The sequence below is a fragment of the Pseudonaja textilis genome, chromosome 2 (genome assembly GCF_049901715.1).
Source record: "Pseudonaja textilis isolate UNSWEBS1 chromosome 2, rPseTex1.2, whole genome shotgun sequence".
In the NCBI taxonomy this organism is placed as follows: domain Eukaryota; kingdom Metazoa; phylum Chordata; class Lepidosauria; order Squamata; family Elapidae; genus Pseudonaja; species Pseudonaja textilis.
Window position 1 is genome coordinate 51343991 of NC_141991.1, and position 20129 is coordinate 51364119.

A 20129-nucleotide genomic window follows, 5' to 3' on the forward strand; every position below is an offset into this window, starting at 1 on the left:
AAAGATCCATACATACACATACACACACACACACACACACACACACACACACACACACACACATATTATTCAGCTTTGTTCGGGTATTTTCCCACGTCATTGTACTGTGTTCTTCTGTGAGTCAGGCTTTCACAGCCATTTTTGTTTGAAATTTGGTGCTAACCTACTGCTGTATTAGAATGGTTTCTTCTTCATCCTGATTGGTTGGGAGTCTTGGTCTGTGTTTATTGGTCTTGGAGTTTGGTGTGTTCTGCTTGATTGGTGTTTCTAATATCTTCTGTCTGTTTTGTAGTGTTTTTTTGTCTTGGTTGGACACACATAAAGACTGAACTATGCACCCTGACTAAAGTACTGTCAGCCAACGGCTTCCACAAAAGCAAAATCACAGGCCTCATCCACAAAAACACACTGAGACATAATGGAGATCTAGAAGATGAACAGACCTATGGAACAGCTGTCCTGCCCTACATAAGAGGTACTACAGACAAAATCAGTAAGATACTACACAGGCATCACATCAAGATGCCTTCAAACCAGACAGAAATATAGCAGCCATCCTAAGAAACCCCAAAGATAAAATTGACCTGGAAAACCAAGGCATATATGAAGTCCCCTGCGCATCATGCCCTGCCACATACACATTTTTATTTATTCAATATATACGGCTACCTGTTTGGACAATAAAGTTCATCCCATTACCCCTACAAAGAAAATGCCATGCCACAAAAAGGAAACTTCACTTCTTTGGAGGTGAAGATTTCTGAGAAATATGGAGGAAGTGTCTTGACTCAGTATTACTCCCTACCTACCCGGACAGCTTCAGCCTTTTTATGAAACATCTCTTCCATATTCTTGGCTAGTTTCTTCACAAGTTGAAGGCCATCAATTTCTTCAATGGTAACCTCCTTTTCATATTCCTTGTATTTCTGCAAGACAAAAGGAATGCATTAAAAGAAGTATCAAAACATTGTTTTCATCTATACAGGTGAAACTAAAAAATTAGAATATCCTGCAAAAGTTCATTTAATTCAGTAATGCAACTTAAAAGATGAAACTAATATATGAGATAGACTCATTATATGCAAAGCAAGATAGTTCAAGCCGCGATGTGTCATAATTGAGATGATTATGGCTTACAGCTCATGAAAACCCCAAATCCATAATCTCAGAAAATTAGAATACTGTGAAAAGGTTCAATATTCTAGGCTCAAAGTGTCCCACTCTAATCAGCTAATTAAGCCATAACACCTGCAAAGGGTTCTTGAGCCTTTAGATGGTCTCTCAGTCTGGTTCAGTAGGAATCACAATCATGGGAAAGACTGCTGACCTGACAGTTGTGCAGAAAACCATCATTGACACCCTCCATAAGAGGGAAAGCCTCAAAAGGTAATTGCAAAATAAGTTGGATGTTCTCAAAGTGCTGTTTCAAAGCACATTAATAGAAAGTTGTGCGGAAGGGAAAAGTGTGGAAGAAAAAGGTGCACAAGCAGCAGGGATGACTGCAGCCTGGAGAGGATTGTCAAGAAAAGGCCACTCAAAGGTGTTGGGGACTTTCACAAGGAGTGGACTGAGGCTGGAGTCAGTGCATCAAGAGCCACTACACACAGACGGATCCTGGACATAGGCTTCAAATGCCGTATTCCTCTTGTCAGCCACTCCTGAACAACAAACTATGTCAGAAGCATCTAATCCTGGGCTAAAGAAAAATAAAACTGCTCTGTTGCTCAGTGGTCCAAAGTCCTTTTTTCTGATGAGAGCAACTTTTGCATCTCATTTGGAAGCCAAGGACCCAGAGTCTGGAGGAAGAATGGAGAGGCACACACTGCAAGATGCTTGAAGTCCAGTGTGAAGTTTCCACAGTGTGTTGATTTGGGGAGCCATGTCATCTGCTGGTGTTTGTTAACTGTGCTTCATTAAGTCCAGGGTCAACGCAGCTGTCTACCAGGAGATTTTGGAGTGCTTCATGCTTCCTTCCACAGACGAGCTTTATGGGAATGCTGACTTCATTTTCTAGCAGGACTTGGCACCTGCCCACACTGCCAAAAGCACCAAAACCTGGTTCAATGACCATGGGATTACTGTGCTTGATTGGCCAGCAAACTCGCCTGACCTGATCCCCATAGAGAATCTATGGGGCATTGCCAAGAGAAAGATGAGTGACATGAGACCGAACAATGCAGAAGAGCTGAAAACTGCTATTGAAGCATCCCGGTCTTCCATAACACCTCAGCAGTGCCACAGGCTGATAGCTTCCATGCCACACCGCATTGAGGCAGTAATTGCTGCAAAAGGGGCCCAAACCAACTACTGAGTACATATGCATGCTTATACTGTTCAGAGGTCCAATATTGTTCTATGTACAATCCTTGTTTTATTGATTGCATGTAATATTCTAATTTTCTGAGATTGTGGATTTAGGGTTTTCATAAACTGTAAGCCATCATCATCCCAATTATGACAAATCACGGCTTGAACTATCTTGCTTTGCATGTAATGAGTCTATCTCATATATTAGTTTCACCTTTTAAGTTGCATTACTGAAATAAATGAACTTTTGCATGATATTCTAATTTTTCAAGTTTCACCTGTATGTTACAGATACTTATGCAATAGCAATTTTGATGAAATAATAAATTAATTGTTTCAGTATAACCCCAAATTTAAGAAATGTTCTTCATTCCTGAAATGATTGAGCTACTTATATATGGTTGAATGAAAGCAAAAGTAATTTCATTGTTAGTATGAATTACATTTTTACTATAAGCTGTGATTATTCCTATCTATGGGCCCATTTCAGTGGTGAGATTCAAAATTTTTTACTACCAGTTCTGTGGGCGTGGCTTGGTGGGCATGGCAGTGGAAGGATACTGTAAAATCTCCAGTCAGAGGTGGTATTTGCCGGTTCTCTGAACTACTCTAATTTTCCACTACTGGTTCTCCAGAACTGTTGAGAACCTGCTGAATACCACCTCTGGCCCATTTGCCATTTTCATGCTTTTAGAGATTTGCAAAAAACATTTCATGTTCAGAATGACCTGTCTCAAAATTGAAATACCTCATTTCACATGTGAAGCAGGCTGTCTTGATCAATTTGGAAGATTCTCAAGCTGAAAATACCCAATTTCACACTTCAGACAGCTGTTTGGAGCCCAAATAGAGCTTTTCAAACTCAAGATCCTTGAATTCAAAACATTTTGTGTATAACTCCTTCATTCAAAATGGAGTTGTTGGAAATCCCTGGTCTTGAAGATCTAAGGTACAATCCACATTCTGATTAATGAGACCATGTTTTGACCTTCACTTATGGTCCTGTTCCTAGTCGATTAGTACAACTCTATGACTTTACTTGTGCTAATTTCTTAGCATAAAATAGAATAAGGGCTTCCAACTTTCCTAAATGGATTTGTTCCTCTTTTGTGTAATCCCTTTGTCCAATCTCTATCTTTTTCTAGAGACTATTGTGACTTCTTTTCATTGTGTTTAACTTATCCCCATTTTCAGAGATGGTATTCAGCAAGTTCTGACCAGTTCCAGAGAACCAGTATCGGAAATTTTGAGTAGTTCAGAGAACCGGTAGCAGAAATTTTGAGTTCAGAATACCACCTCTGACTGGCCCCGCCTCCATCTATTCTCTGCCTCCTGAGCCCCAGCTGATCGGCTGGGTCTTCTTTTGTTGCCCTGTACAGGAGAACGGAGCTGTAAAGCAGGTGAGTGGGGTGGGGAAGGAATGGAGATTTTGCAGTATCTTTCCCCTGGAGTGAAGTGGGAATGGAGATTTTACACTATCCTTCCCCTGCCATGCCCACCAAGCCACGCCCACCAAGCCACACACCCCCCAGCTACACCCACAGAATCAGTAGTAAAAAAAATCTGAATCCCACCACTGTCCATTTTCTTTTAGGCTATTTTCTTTTAGATTTAAGCATTTGTAAGGGTTTTGCTTTTGACTGCTTTTATGATTTCTCACCAAAAGACATAAGAGTTAAGCTACATAGGCCTTGTTATTGATACCCAGAAATTCTTGTAATACAGGCTAACATCCAAGGCTTAGACCAAGCCAGATTGGTCTAGTGGTTAAGGCATGGGGCTAGAAAGCAAGAAACTATGAGTTCAAGTCCTGCTTAGACATAAATACCAGCTGAGTGACCTTAGGTCAGTCATTCTCTCTCAGCCCAACTAACCTCACAGGCTTGTTGTTATGGAAAAATAGGAGAAGGAAAGAATGTTGGATTCCTTGAGTTATTTGTAACAATAATACAGGAGGATATAAATAATCAAATAAATACATATCCTAGTTATGCTGAAATTCAGCTCTGAGACATGTTGTTGTGGATATCAACATACACCTAATGCATATAGCATCAAACCTACTGCCTATGCTGGGGCTTTGGGGTTAAGAGTAAGCAGTTAGTAGAAAAACTGTTTTAAAAAAGCAACTGCAGAATATTTTAAAATATTTTTACATACAAAAATTCCAAAGAAAAGGCTTAACTGCAGCAAAGATAATCAAATAAAAGGATTAGGACCTTATAATAGTCTTTAGTGAGGTCTGCAACTGGCCAATCTAGCAAATATGATCAGTTGTTAAAGGATGAACAGTTATTTCATTACTAATGCTCATTATAAAGGAACTCTAGTTGCATGCCTCAGTGACTAACTCTATTCCTATTGTTCATTATAATTGTCCATGCAATAAAGAGTGTAGAATTTCCAATTTTGTTGTCAGTTATGGTTTATGACTAGTAAAGAAGATAAATCTCACAAACAAATTAGGATGGCATGTGAGAATATTCTGAATAGCAAAAAGGAGATTATATAACAAACAGTTGGGTTAGCAGATTATGTGGGACAGAAGCCGAAAAGATTTCAATAGTCAATATGTTGAATGGCAAGCTACTGGCATCATATGGTGAAGAGAAAAATTACCAGTAATTCTCCCAGCAAATATCTAAGTTAAAAAAAATACAAATAAAATATGTGGCCTAAGGCTCCTATTGCAAAATGGAATTTAGCTTTTCTTTTTAAGTGGAAGTTCTCTGATGCAGAGAATCAATGCTATTGCCAAAAATAGTGTGTTCACATGCAGATGGACTCAGCTATCTGGGCATACAGTGCTCAGCTGCTGTTCAGGAGCATCCATTGTTTCATTCACATTTCAGTTGACTGTCATATTTAATGAGTCATTTTGTCCAGCTTTAGTAAGAATGCCATTATTTAAATAGCAGAAGAGAAGATGAATATGGTTTATTTTTACTACTAAACAATTACCATTTTCATAATTGTAAATTATATTTAGAGGCTTATCAACAGACAAATACAGCTCAGAGGAATTCATTGGCCCCACGCCAACAGAAAAACAAGGATTTTACTTCGGAAGTAAAGGTTGGTATTGTGAAATAAAGTCCCAGGTTTTATATGCTAATGATGTCAGGTGTACCATCTCTGGCATTTTCTAGAAAATTACTAGCAAAGTTTAAGTAGATAATATGGTACCAGTGGGTAACAATGTGCCTACAGACAATTCTCCTTGGCAGTCCTCCATCTGATTGTTAAAACTGGTTAATTTAAAAAAGGACATTCAAAATCCAGATGCAATCTACAGTATTAACGTTATTTACTAGAAAGTTCCCAGATCCCATAATCTCACAATTTGGAATACTGGGTGACTAAAAAAATAATGCTTTGTGGTATCCTCTTCAGATATTTTTAAAAGACAAATGAAAAATGGGGAAATCATCTTTAGAACATATAACATAGAGCTGGAAGGGTCCAACGCCTGCTCACACCAGCGTCCCCCAACCTTTCCGGTCTTGCAGACTGACAGGGGGGAGGGAGAGGGAATGGTCATGCATGTGCCTGCCTCTTACATAAATGGACACACATGTGCTCACCTGCTGCTCATGCAAATTAAGCTGCACATGTACATTCACCCATCAGTTCTGTGGCCTGGTTCTGAATGGGCCAAGACCCGGTAGTTGGGTGCAGGCATGGGGTTGTAGACCCCTGCCTTATATCATCCCAGTCAAATGGTTGTCCAGTCTATTTTTGAAAACCTCCAGCAATGGAGCATAGCCAACTTCTGGAAGCAAGCTATTCCATTGATTAATTGTTCTCACTGTCAGAAAAATTCTCCTTACTTCTAGGTTCATCTCTGTTTAACAAGCTTCCACCCCTTACTTCATGTCCTGCCCTCTGATGCCTTCCTTGGAAAATAAGTCAATCCCCTCTTCTCTATGACAGCTCCTCAAGTATTGAAAGGCATTATCATGTCCCTCCCAATTCTTGTCAACGAGTAGTGCTTAATGTGTGCACATCTACATAGAGGGAAGTAAGCAGAGGGGAACCCAGTATTCTTCAATATCTTCATTAACGACTTAGATGAGGGAATAGAAGGGGAACTTACCAAATATGCAGATGATACTAAGCTGGCAGGAATAGCTAACACAAGATCCAGATGGATCTTGACAGACTTGAACATTCAGCCTTATCTAAAAAAATGAAATTCAATGTAGAGAAACGTAAAATCCTACACTTAGGCAAGAAAAAACAAAAGTGCACATATAGACTGGGTGAAACCAGGCTCAATAAGCAGTAACTGTGAGAGGGATCTTGGAGTCTTAGTGGACAACAAGTTAAATATGAGCAAGCAGTGTGTAGCAGCAGCCCAAAAGCCAATTCAATCCTAAATTGCATTAACAGAGAGATACAATCAAGATCAAGTGAGGCACTAATACTACTCTATAAAGCCTTAGTAAGACCACACCTAGAGTACTGCATCCAGTTTTGGTCACTACACTATAAAAAAGATATTGAGGCTCTAGAAAAAGTGCAGAGAAGAGCAACCAGGATGATTCAGGGACTGGAGTCTAAAACATATGAAGAAGAGTTACAGGAACTGGGCATGGCTACTCTAGCGAAGAGAAGGCCCAGGGGAGACATGATAGCAGTCTTCCAATATTTTAGGGGCTGCCACAGAAAGGAAGGGGTCAAGCTATTTTCTAAAGTGCCTGTAGGCCAGACAAGGAATAATGGATGGAAACTGATCAAGTAGAGATTCAACCCAGAAATAAGGAGAAATTTTCTGACAGTGAGAACAATCAATCAATGGGACAGCTTGCTTTCGGAAGTTGTGGGAGCTTCATCTCTGGAGTCTTTCAAGGGGAGATTGGACTGCCATTTGTTGAGGGTAGTATAGGGTCTCATGCTTGGGCGGGTTTGGACTAGATGACCCACAAGATCCCTTCTAAATCTGTCTGTCTATCTATCTATCTATCTATCTATCTATCTATCTATCTATCTATCTATCTATCTATCTATCTATCTCTATGATAGATCAGACATACCTACTGTAGCTCCCTCAATTGTTCATCATAAATTTAGCCTCCTCTTGTTAGGAACAAAACTGGCATTTAAAATACCAGCAAATCCCGAGTGAGGCTAGTGAGAACTGTTACATCAACAAATTCCAGCTGCACTCCTTGACCTTGAAGGGTGTTGCCAAGTAGTTATTAACTTGGAAAATGTCTAGAATTTAATCCACATCATGGTAGACATTTTAGAAATACATCCCTCACTAGCCATTTTGTGAGATCATTCACAGCCATATACTTTCAAAATGTTACCTACTTAGTTCAAAAAGATAGAGCCATATAAATCAGTAGTGTCATCTTGTTCAGACCATGCTTAAACATAGTTTGTGTGCTAAATTACAAATATTGGGTTTGCACAATATGCTAAGATACAATAAAAATAACATTGGGGCTTAGTGTGATGTGTGAACTGAGTCATGGTCTCAGACTCAAAGAGAGGCAAGAGTAGTAAGTAGACTGTAATTTTAGTATGATTATGATTATACCTATGGTTAAATTGTTGATTTTTATAGTCCAGTACTTAATTTAATTCGAATTAATTTATTCAATTTAGGCACTACCTGACTCCAAACTGGCAGGGTATAATAAAGCCAACGGAATATGGAGTAAAATACAATAATTATAAAAGAAATAAATACACTCTCAAAGATCTTATAGGAGCCCCAGCCACCCTAGCCCCAGAGCCATGTGTCAGCATTCCAGCAAACCTCCATTCCAATCAGTAACTCTTGAGACAAACATATCTCAAAAGTACCTTTATTAGAATGGCACTTGGTACATCTGTGGAATCCAGAATCTAAAAGTTTTCAGGCTTTCCACAAATTCCCAAACTACAAATCCATCCCCCCTTGGCCATCATCACACCACATGGCCCAATCACGATCCTTCCAAAAGGAAGGTCCTTATTTCATCCTGCACCATACTCAATGACCTTGAACTAACGAAAGAATTTTATTTTGTCTACTTAGGCTAGTAATTGAAATCACCCCAAACCCACTTTCTCAGGCTATATGGCAGCGTGGAATATGGCTTCCAAAGCTGACACCATGTCTTTAAGGCTTTCTGGGATGCCATCAAGGTGGAAGACTCATGGGCATGAAGCTCATTTCAGAGGGCAAACATTGTGACTGAGAGAAAGGGTGTTTCCCAGGTCCGTAGAGATTATATTATTTAATTGGAGGGATCCAGAACATGCCAACCTGTGATCAACTAGCCAAACTGATCCCATGGGAGAAGTGTAATATTCCTTTATTGCTTTTTTTAATTCATATTTTAAAAGTAAAGATGCTTCACTTCTGTTGTTTAAAGTTTTCCTTTACATTCCATTTTCTAAAACAAATCAAAAATGCTAAGCAGCAAGAAGAGAATATTTATCAGTTCCTACTTTAAAAGACGGACTTTTTAGCCTCTCTGCATGCACCCAACAGCAAAATTTAACAAGAGAATGAGAGAAAAATGATATGAGAGAAAAATGGCACTATGCTAGATTACTTTAATGAGAATACTTCTCCTTCCACTTGCCCATTTTCTTTGCCAATGGAACACATAGCTATTTCTCCCTCAATTTGCACATTATGTTTTTTTTCATCATCAAGAAGTAAATGTCATGCTTTGATAGTATTATCTAAGATCAATAGCTGTTTTCTTCCTTCTTGATTAAATATGACAGTAGATAAAAATGGGCAGGTTATTGTCAACATAATTTGAAGTCAAGACATCAATATTCAATTACTAAAATCAAAGAAAAAATGTTAAATAATAAATGATAAGCATCACTCTATTGCTTCTGTACTTTTGATTATATCCAATCAGTGATTCTGAAAATGAAGGCTGTGGTTTTTATATAGTCCAAGTTCTATGTTTAAAGGAAACAGTGGATGAGAGATGGCTCTGCTGAATACTGAATGAAATTGGTGAATGAAATTGGTGAAAAGTGGCAAGATGAAAGGTGAATTGATTCCATGAAAAGTTTTGTGTGGACTTCAGAGATCAAAGACTCTTTTAAAAATCAAGATCTAAATCAACTGTCTTAAAGAAGTACTGTACTTATTAAATTGATAGGTCAAGAAATTAGAAGGCTATTTATTTTTTGCAGCGAATATATTCCATTCTTACAAATAATTTTGTTAGCAATTAGCCTCCCTTAAAATTTGGTAACATGGAAAGAAAGAACTATACCAGTGAGAAGAAGCTAGAAATGAACTCATTCAGTTTGTATCCATCACTGGGTATATCCATACAAGAAAAGTGAATACTATGATAGCAATCTCAATTTCCAGCTGGAGTACTTCTCTATTAAGAATTTTGTCCAATGGACTCATCAGCTATGACTTCCACTAGGATATTTTACCTTAGCTCTCCTACACACAGCACCCTCCATATGTGACACATTTTGAGATGATTAGGAAGATGAAAACAGCCTTAACCTATTCTTCTCACTTTTTGTTTTCTTGTTTTTCAGCTAACTCAACATTTCAAACTCAACATTATTCAATATGATTTTTTGGTTGTTTGTTTTCAAAAGTCTGTACTTCCACATGGTGATCATTTAGTCATGAGCCATCAAATAAACTTCGTGTTTAGAGTGCTTTATGGTAACTCAGTATTAATACATTTGAAACTTGGCATCAAAACTGCTAAATAATTATCATATCTGATTGTATCCTATGATTCTTCATGAATGTATTTTTTTTTCTTTTTATATAAACTGAGAGCATATGCACCAAAGACAAATTCCTTGTGTGTCCAATCACACTTGGCCAATAAAGAATTCTATTCTATTCTATTCTATTCTATTCTATTCTATTCTATTCTATTCTATATAAGAAGATTTGATTTTATGTGTATTTCCTCCAAGGTGATATGTCAGGCTCTCTGCATAAAAGAAGACTTTGAACTGTATGTATGGCAGATCATGTGATAGTAAAATGCTAAGGAATAAACAAAAAGGACAACACATGAAGAACCTCAGAAGCTGGCTCAGAAGGCTGAAGGTCTGGGTCTCTATTTTGGGCCAGGCCTGGCACATTTGCTAACAAGTGCTGCGTTGCAGATTGGGGTGGGGCCAAGGTCATCTGGATTGTTCTCTATGATATAACGCTTAACCCTGTATTTTGACAAATCACCTACACCACAGGTCAAACCACCACCAGAGTGGTTCCCCAATGTTCTAGAGCAGACTACAAGGTTGAGGGAGGCACAGGACGGGGGAGGGGAGAATCATTTTCCTGACAGAACTGAATCAGTGCATTTCAGTTATATATGTGATTCTAGAGATCAGTGTGTTGGGAGCACATTTTTAAAAATAAATAATATTTGCATTATATATTGTATGTGTTACAATTATTAATAAACACTCAAAGTTACCACAAAGTAATTACTTAGAAATGGTGCAAGAAATTAAATGTTTATAATTTAAGGCCATAACAAAACTCTGTTGTATTCTCTGTGTAAATATGTACAGCTGCCTAAAAAATCAAGTGTGAATCAACTACTGTTGTACCACAAACATATTCAAATACCACACCCTTTTATTAGTAGAATCAGCATTAGCAAGGCATTCTGTACTATCCAAGAACATGTACCATGTTAGGGAAAAAAACTCTGCATACTCCAGCATTCACACATTCATTCTACAGAATCCATTGTGCCAGATCATTTCATATAAGCGCAATAGAAAAGAGAAACACTACTTCACTGTCAAAAATGTTCACATTATTCTTCATATTTTTAGTTGTGTGTGTTTATAAACTTGTGAGAGAAGATTTGCACATTTTAAAAAAATGAAATAGTGCATAAGCCATCAAACTTTTGTTTAAAAAAATATGAGATCAGAAAATAATGTCCATTGGAAAACTGTACATAAACATGCTTCACTACAATTTCACAATACATCTTCTCAATGTATCCTTGTCCATGTAAAAAGTATTTCTGAATAAAAAGAGAAGAGGAGCGATCAGGAAGAGCACCAAATTCTATGGATTGAGTGTTGACAACCTTATGACCAGAAACATGACATGAGCTAATTTTACTTTATTGGAAAGCTGCATTAACAGAATCTTGCAGATATGAAAATTTATCCTCTCTCCAGTCTCTTTTACAGTCAATAAAATAGAACTCAGAAGGTCATCACACAGCTCATTACCCAGGTCGTTACAACACAGGAGACTGATAGACACATAGCCAGGACCTCAGCCACACACGTTCTTATGAAAAAGCCAACCAATCTGCAAACATCAACTCCATCAACCAATCAAGAAATAACAACAACAGAGCCAGGACACCACACCTCCCCACCAGTATTTGTAGAGAGATGGCAGCTCCGATCAGGCTTTGCTCACACAAGCACGAAGCCAAAAGCACCAGCCTGAAGATGGCGAGTGGGATCTTATCCAAACGTCGCCAAGATACTCTCAATCTTACACGGGAAAAGACCCGAACACGCCAAGACCTGCATACCTGTACCCCTATGAAAATCTATGAAAACACACACACACACACACACACACACACACACACACACACACACATATATATATATATATATATATATTCACATATGTGATATTTAGTATATTCACATATGTGATATTTAGTAATTAGAAGATTATTGTCATTAATGTAGAATGTGATATTTAAAAATGACTATTATGGTAAATTTTTATAGGGATTTAAAGAGAATAAATTGGGAGAGTGTATAAGGCAAAGGGGTAGCAAACTTGAATTGACAATTAAAGGGGACAACTTTTGGATTATTAGAATTAGGATGGAACTTATTGAACAATGAATTGAATAGTAGTATGTGATAAAATTGCAAATGTGACAGATAGAAGAAAACGTGTAATGAATATAGAAATGAAATAAGAATCTTAGATAATATTGTAAAACAAGATATGAGAATATTTAAAGAAAAATGAAATAAGATATGATATGATATGATATAAGTTATGATATTGGAATTGGATAAAATAAGTGTAATGAATATAAGAATATTTTAGAATATTTAAAGGAAAATGGAGTAAGTAATAATATGATATGAAATTGAATATGAAAGATGAATATGTAAATATGGTCATGTTTGTATTGAATTGTAAAAACCTGGAACCACAATGTTCACCCAAAAAGATGTTTTTTAAAATATAAAAATAAAAAATTTATTGGGACAAAAAAAGGTCATTCCCACATAACCATTTCACTTGTTCTTTGGGGGCAAATTAAAGAATGTCCAAAATAAAAAACAAATTAGACTGTGAATAGATGTAGCAATTTCACATAAAATACATAACCTAGAAGCCATTCAAATAATCGCAGAATAATATTCCATTCCCTGAAATTATCATGCAGATCATTGGATATTTATATGTGTAGCAATGAAAACTAAAGAAATGAAGAGTTGTCACCCCTCAACTGGAGCTTCTTGTCCAGATAGATCCTTCTTCATCAAGTATGGAAATTGAGAGCCAGAGTTTCTCAGGGCAGCTAATTGAACACCCAACAGTCAACCATCTTTAAATTTGAGAAGCAAAGGGAAAAAGTCTATTAAATGATGGGATGAGTAACAGAAAGCGGTGCCAGAATTAAATTATAAAGCTATAAGAAAGAACTATACATTCATGTTGACAAGAGAACAAATTTACTGTTTTATTGCATACAGTTTGAAATAAGGATTGTTATCAAGTTATGCCATTGTATGATCTTCAGCCCAGTTCAAGCTTAGTCAAACTATGCCAAGTCAAACATTTGGGAATCATTGTTGAATTCTTGTTGGTGAGCCCAACAAGAAAAAGTTTCAAGAAAGGTTCATAGTTGTTTGGAAGTATACTGTACTAACAATGAACTTACAAGGCTACATTTCTTAATCATGTATAGGTTTCTGCTGTTAGTCAACTAATGGAGTTAGACTATCTAATCAAATTATCAATACTGATATAAGCAGTAATACTGGCAATGTCCCCATAATGTTTGATCATAGTAAGTCACAAACTTTTTAAACAGTTCTAGTTATTAATTTAATATATAAAATACTGTATGCAATAAAACCCTACTGTATATTCATAGCTCACAGTTGCTTATATTTCTCTGAGAGATATTTCTCTTGAATCCTATTTCTAATGTAAACTGATGCAAGTGTGAGTTTGAATTTATATTCTTCAGCATCTCTAGATTAAGAACAAACATAATTTCAAGGTGCCTCAATAAACAATCAAACTAAGAAAACAACTTTCAATTATTAACCTGTTCAAGTATTTTGGTATATGGCTCAGTGTTACATGTGAATAAGTCCATTTGTCTTGATGTACATAGGTTTGTTGCTCATGTATCATCAGTGATCTATCTGGCATAAAAAATTGGCAGCAGTCAGTAAAAAAAAAACTGATCTTTTTAAAGTGTTTTTCATTAAATATTTGGGGTGTTCAGGTAATCAAATGTTGTGAATTAATAAGCCAGTTTAATACTAATATTATTCATTTATTTGATACATTTTTGATATACTATATACTATTTTCCCAATACTTTCCCAACAAAGCCAGCTCTCACTAGTTAACAAAGTAATCGAAATACTATTCATGAATATATGGTTGATGGTTGGGTTTGGGGGGGCTGCTGTGTATTTCTTTTATCTTTATCATTGTCTACCAACATTGGTAGACATTAAGTCATTGTTGAGACAGGCAGTTATATAATTTGATTAAGTAAATAAGTAAGTCACAGTAAAAAATATTTTTGGAAGAGTGCATGAAACATTTATCAGCAACTTCTTAAAACCAAACATATTTTATCTGTAGATTACATGGTAAGAATCCTGGAAGAAGCACAGCTTCCAGGTGTCGAATGAGCTTCTGCAGAGTTCACACTTCAAGACATCTACTTTGCTTTCAGATATGAAGCCTTGCACAGACCTAATATATTATGCTATGATTATCCAATATAATGAATGGGTCCTATCTCAGATTATCAATTCTTCCACTGGACAATGTATCTTATGGCTCTGAAATACCAAACAAGGGTCCTATTTCATTTTTTAAAATGTCTCAGCTTCTAGTTCCAGAGAAAGGCAGTTAAAGATAATAGCCGGAATGAAACAGTGTTCATTTTAATAAAATGCACAAATTCTGTATTTATACTGGAGGCATTTTATATGATAATTTTCAGTAACATCCAAGACCTCCAAAGATAATTGGTTTTATTATGCTTCTCAAACTGATGCATCTCTGTGTGTGACAGTATTCGGGTCCCAAAGTTATTTTATCAAACTAAATAAAAGATATTTCCCTTATTTATTTCTACATAATTTTCACTGCAATTTTTTATAATTTATTAAATAAGCCATATTGATATATCTCAGCTAATAGCATAGCTAATAAGACAATTTAACAAATCAGGATAGTTTTATAAAGCATATGACAGTTCTGCTTGCAAGGTTTCTTACAATATACCTGCAAAATATGAAGACCAGATGCATATTTTTAGTAAATGCAATGCATTCCAGAAGTTATACAGCTCCATGGCAAATATTTATTGTATGTTCCCCAATCAAATTTATATATTGCTATAGGCTTCAAAGTCTTCCAGAGATTAGTACAATAAGAATCAACCAATATAGGTAGCTTTCACTAAATAGACACACTGAATTGATTTCATGGTTATATCTGTATTCTATTAAGCCATAACAAGTTTATGAATTAAACTAGCATTTTGATCTATGTCCAGAAATTTACTGGTTGCCAAAGTGGGACCTGCAATACAGATGAAATACATCTGCGTGAGAATCACCAACCATGGCAGAAGGCAATGGTATTCTGGACCAGCTGATCTTTTAAGTAGTCTTCAAAAGCAACCTTACATGCGTACATACATTGCACTAACTCAAATAAATAATGGCGAGGAAAAGGATCCTTATGGGATCTTTCTACTCCATATAGGACAAAAACTGAACCAGAACCTGTAGGTTTTCTAGACACGGTTTCCACTTGCCCCTCTATCAGAAATCATTAACCTAGTGTTCTGTCCCACCAGTGGCTGGCAGAGCTGGCAAAAGAGTCGGACAGTAGTAAGGAGGTTGGGGAGGAACCTGGACCAGTCTTGGAGGCTGAGGAAGGTTCAGATGAGGGATCTGCATCAGAAGCAGAGATAGGGCCAGGGCAGGCTGGCAGTCATCAGCTGCCTTTGGGCTCAGATAGCAGTGAGGCTGGGGAGCAGTTGGAACCAGTTCCCAGCCTGCGCACATGCAGAGCTGCTAAAATAAAGGAGAAATTAAGAACTCAGGATCAATGTGGGAGCAAGGTCACAGGGGGACGATGACTGGCCCCTTCTATTAGGATTAAAAGAGGAGCAAAAGGGAAGGGGGCTTTTGCAGGAAACAACTTGCTCATTCAGTCGTTTGTTTGTTCCAGCCTTGTGGAGATTTGTCTGCAAACGCAGCCTTCCCAGCCAATAGTGAGTGTGGAACTATTTACCAAGCAGATTCCAGGATTGATAAAGGTCTAAGATAATTAGTCTACCTTCACAAGACTGTTTGCCAAGCTGTTGGCTGACTGTGAATGAAATAATTCACATTATTGTAAATAAAGCGGTTTTTGCCAGGACTCAGAATTGACTGTGTGCTTTTAGGTTAGGCCTAGGAGAGAACAACCAGGAAATCCTTCAAACCATAGATCCAAGGTAGTGCTTCCTTATACAAAGTCTTCTTATATTTAAAAAGAAATGTTTCTATAACTATTTATTCCAAAACTTTGTTTTAGTATAGACTGAGTCACGTATTATTAAAATAATGTTGTTTAGATCATTGATTCTACTTCATCAGCATAAAGGGCACTTGCTAGAAGGATGATCTTTGAACAGGTAGTTTTGTGGATATGTTTTCTAATTAAAGACTGGAGATAACAATGTTGCTCTCTGTGATGTTTTCATAAAGAAGCTAAAGAGCTGTAATCACTGAGTTTGTCAGCATCTCCCTTCATTAAAATCAATTAAGGAAGAAGTATGGAAAAGATAAGAAGTGAATCAGCAGTTACTACACAATTCAGACCATCCAATATTCAGATAGAGACATAAAACACAGCAACAAAGCACAGTCTTTCAATAATAGACAGTCAACTCAGCACTGTTTCAAAAGTTGATTGTATAAAGAAAATAATTTACAACACCAGCAAGGCACTAATCCTCAGCTGTTCAATGTCACCTTTTCATTTATCCAGGACTTTTTGAAACAGTAGGATTGTGACTGCAATCTAGGAAATAGTGTCATCTTCAGTTTCCATAGGACACAAATGATTCATAATATATTAATGCAAGAAGATCTGGACTGGTCTTGCAATAAATGCAACAGAAACATACTTTTCAACACGTTATGTGCAGAATTCTGAACTTAAAAGTGTATAATAGAAAATGATAGAACAGAGGTAAACAGACTACTGTTTTCCAGATTCTTTCAAACTCAACTAGTAAGGCCAGTGCGAAGGAGAATGGACAATGGAGTTAACCTCCAAAATATCCAGAGGGCACAAAACTATGCATACCTGAAATAAATTATTCCTGCTGTAACAACTATCACTGATTGCATGTTATATACAATTGTATCTCTTTCCAAAATGGACTTCCATTGGGATAGATTCCTATTTTGTTTTTCAATGTTACTGCAAAACAACATAGAAGTCTAATTTCATCAGCAAATGTAAGAAAAGGAGAAAGAAGAAAAAAAAGTATCTCTATTCAAAAAGAAAACACATCTCTATACTTCAATCTAGTTCAATTTATATGTAATTAAGGGGGATTAATTATTCCAGAATATGAATCAATGCAAGAACACTTAATCTTAAAATTGATGCAAATGGAAAATAAGAGATTTTATTAGCATGTTATAAATCTGTCACCAGTAGCAGGGACAAAGGTAACATGATAATTTAGGGAGGGAGACTTTAAAAGTTCAGAGTTTCCTTGCCTCATAAATTATATCATTCCCATGATCTGCTAGTTTGAAGAGTTCAGAAGCAGATTAGTAGGATAAACACCAGAAATATAGCCAGAAGTCAAGCAAAAGGTGTGATGTCAGGAAAAGATCACAGGAATATAGGACACAAACAAGAAATCAGGTTGGTTTGCATTACTTGTTCTTGATAAATCCATGGTGGGTTTTGCAAAGTTGTCCTTCTTTTCTAAATGCTACAAACCAATTACTTAATAACATTAGCAACATTAATACCAAGCAAAATTAGCGCTTTTCTTCCATCAAACTGACTGGTCTAGAGATACCTAGGTTTTATCCCACCCCCTTTCTGAACAGTATTTGTCCTTCTCATCCTCTGGAAGTATAACTATCCTCTACGAGTTCTCAAAGATGATAGAAAGAAGCTTCAAGATGACATAATTCCTCTCATACGTGGCCAGTCTGGTCTTGGAGATTTAAACATATTTATGGCAACCAGGTGCACAATAGTCATCTTCTTTATTTATCTTGTGTTAGTTGTTCCACTCAGAAGCATTTGAATTTATTATCTCATAGAGATAATAGTTTTCCAGTATGCCATTAATTTTGAATAACTAAATTTATTATATTGTTTTAAAAGTTTAAACATTGTTAAGCTCTAAGCTAAACAAAAATACAATAAACCAAGGTAAAGAAATAAAAAACACCAAGTAAGATTATTTGCTACAATAAATTCAATCCATGCTGTTAAATTTTTGTTCAAATTTAGATTGTCACAGGCTGTGTCAGGAGAGTTGCTTATACAGACTCACACACATACATAGAGATAGTGTTTAAACAAATTAGGGATTTTTATCTGGGACACTATAATACTTATGCTAATAAAGTAGGATGATCAAATAAATACACAACTAAAAATATTATTTACAAAACCAGTATTTGTTTCTAAACATGTAGAGAATAGTATGAGAAATTTAATATATGAAATCAACTTTTAATCTACTTGTTTTCCCCTGCCTAATGTCTCTTTCCTTCATTTTCTGTTTGTATTTTATGATGGCTTCTTCTTCCCCTCTTTATCACAATTACATATAGAGGAATCTTTCTGAGTTTTTTGTCCCAGCTGTCTTGCTGACTAACAAAGCCATTAACTTACAAAGTTCCACTGTCCAGCATCAGTATCTCTGCATGTTCAAGGTTCATCCTCCTGGTATTTCTGTGTTTTCACACGCTGCTCTAGGTTTTTCCACATGGTCTTCCTTCTCATCCCAGAGTCTCCAATCCATGCTAACTAGGTGATGTTCTCTCCAGCAGTGCAACTGGAATGTCTGAAATATAGTCCACCCCTTTTCTCCTTTTCCTTATTCCCTGATTGTACCCTATGACTATCATTAAGCGTTGTACATTATGATTCTTGATTATTAATGAATGTATCTTTTCTTTTATGTATACTGAGAGTATTTACACCAAGACAAATTCCTTGTGTGTCCAATCACACTTGGCCAATAAAGTATTCTATTCTATTCTATTTTTTTATATAGGACTCGAATATACTCTGGATGACCTTAAGCATTATTTTACTTTATTCCACTATTCCATTTAAAATATACATTTTGCTAAATCTTAAATATTACCAGCCAAAAAGTTTGACAGTAAGATTATCATATATCCTCTCTCATGCCAAAGATAAACCATATCTCTTCTATGCTCAGCTAAATGGGGTGCACCTCCACCTAATTTTACTCTTTGTATAAAATCACAAGGTAGTCTATTGCTTATCCCACAGTGTGCTGGGTAGAAAAAAGGGAAAGAAAGGGAAAAGAGGAAAGAGGAAGTGAAGGAGGGAGGGAAGAGAGGGAGGGAGGAGAGAAGGAAGGAAGGAAGGAAGGAAGGAAGGAAGGAAGGAAGGAAGGAAGGAAGGAAAGAAAGAAAGAAAGAAAGAAAGAAAGAAAGAAAGAAAGAAAGAAAGAAAGAAAGAAAGAAAGAAAGAAAGAAAGAAAGAAAGAAAGAAATTTCTGCTCTTGGTATTATCTGCCAAAAATAAACTATACAAGATTTTTTACGATATGATGTAAAAATCATAGTAGAATGGAAATGGGTTCTACACCTCCATTTCTGGCATTTTAAAGAATGCACATGACTTCCTCACTCTGAGGATCAGCATTTGTATTTCCTTCAGTTTCTAGAATATTATGGAACATATTAAATCAGGGATGGGTAACTCTGGCCTATTTATGACCTGCGGATTTCAACTCCCAGAATTCTTGAGCTAGTCATGCTGACTCAAGAAATCTGGGAGTCAAAGTCCACAGGTTGTAAAGGGGCCAAACTTGCTCACCTCTATGTGAAATGATACTTGTTATCATCAGATGATACCAGATGAAACTAAGATGTTTTGGTCCACCAACATAAGACAATTTTGCTGGAAACTTTTTCTTCTGAATCGGTCCCAACAGTATCACAGGATAAATAGCTGTGATGGAACTTTTCTAAGGGTGGAAGTTCGGTGGTAATGCCAATGACTTTATAATAACTGTACATTGAGAAGAGATCTTAAAGAAAGAAGAAGGAGGTAATAAACAATAAGGGCATTCTAAATGGAAAGAGCAAAAAGAGAAAGGTGGTTGCAAAATATCCTTCAAGTTGCCTTACTCTGCCATCCCTACATCAGCGTTGAAAACATAGCTCTTTCTCCAAATGCATTATATATTCTCAGGTACAATTTTATTAATACATTAGTGTTTAGACCTTTTTTGTCTTTTCTTTGTGGAATATTTTTAAATTGTAAGCCACATACAGTCACTATGAATTGGATGGTTTATAAATTATGATAA

General features: G+C 36.4%; 1 protein-coding gene across 1 annotated transcript in view; it reads right to left on the reverse strand.

Annotated features, from left to right (window-relative positions):
* CACNA2D3 (calcium voltage-gated channel auxiliary subunit alpha2delta 3) overlaps positions 1-20129 on the reverse strand; it is a 582709-nt gene that overhangs the window by 410566 nt on the left and 152014 nt on the right. Inside the window, exon 3 of the mRNA XM_087923863.1 lies at positions 810-926. Within this exon, the coding sequence (XP_087779989.1) occupies positions 810-926 (117 nt within the window). The remainder of the gene's footprint in view (positions 1-809; positions 927-20129) is intronic.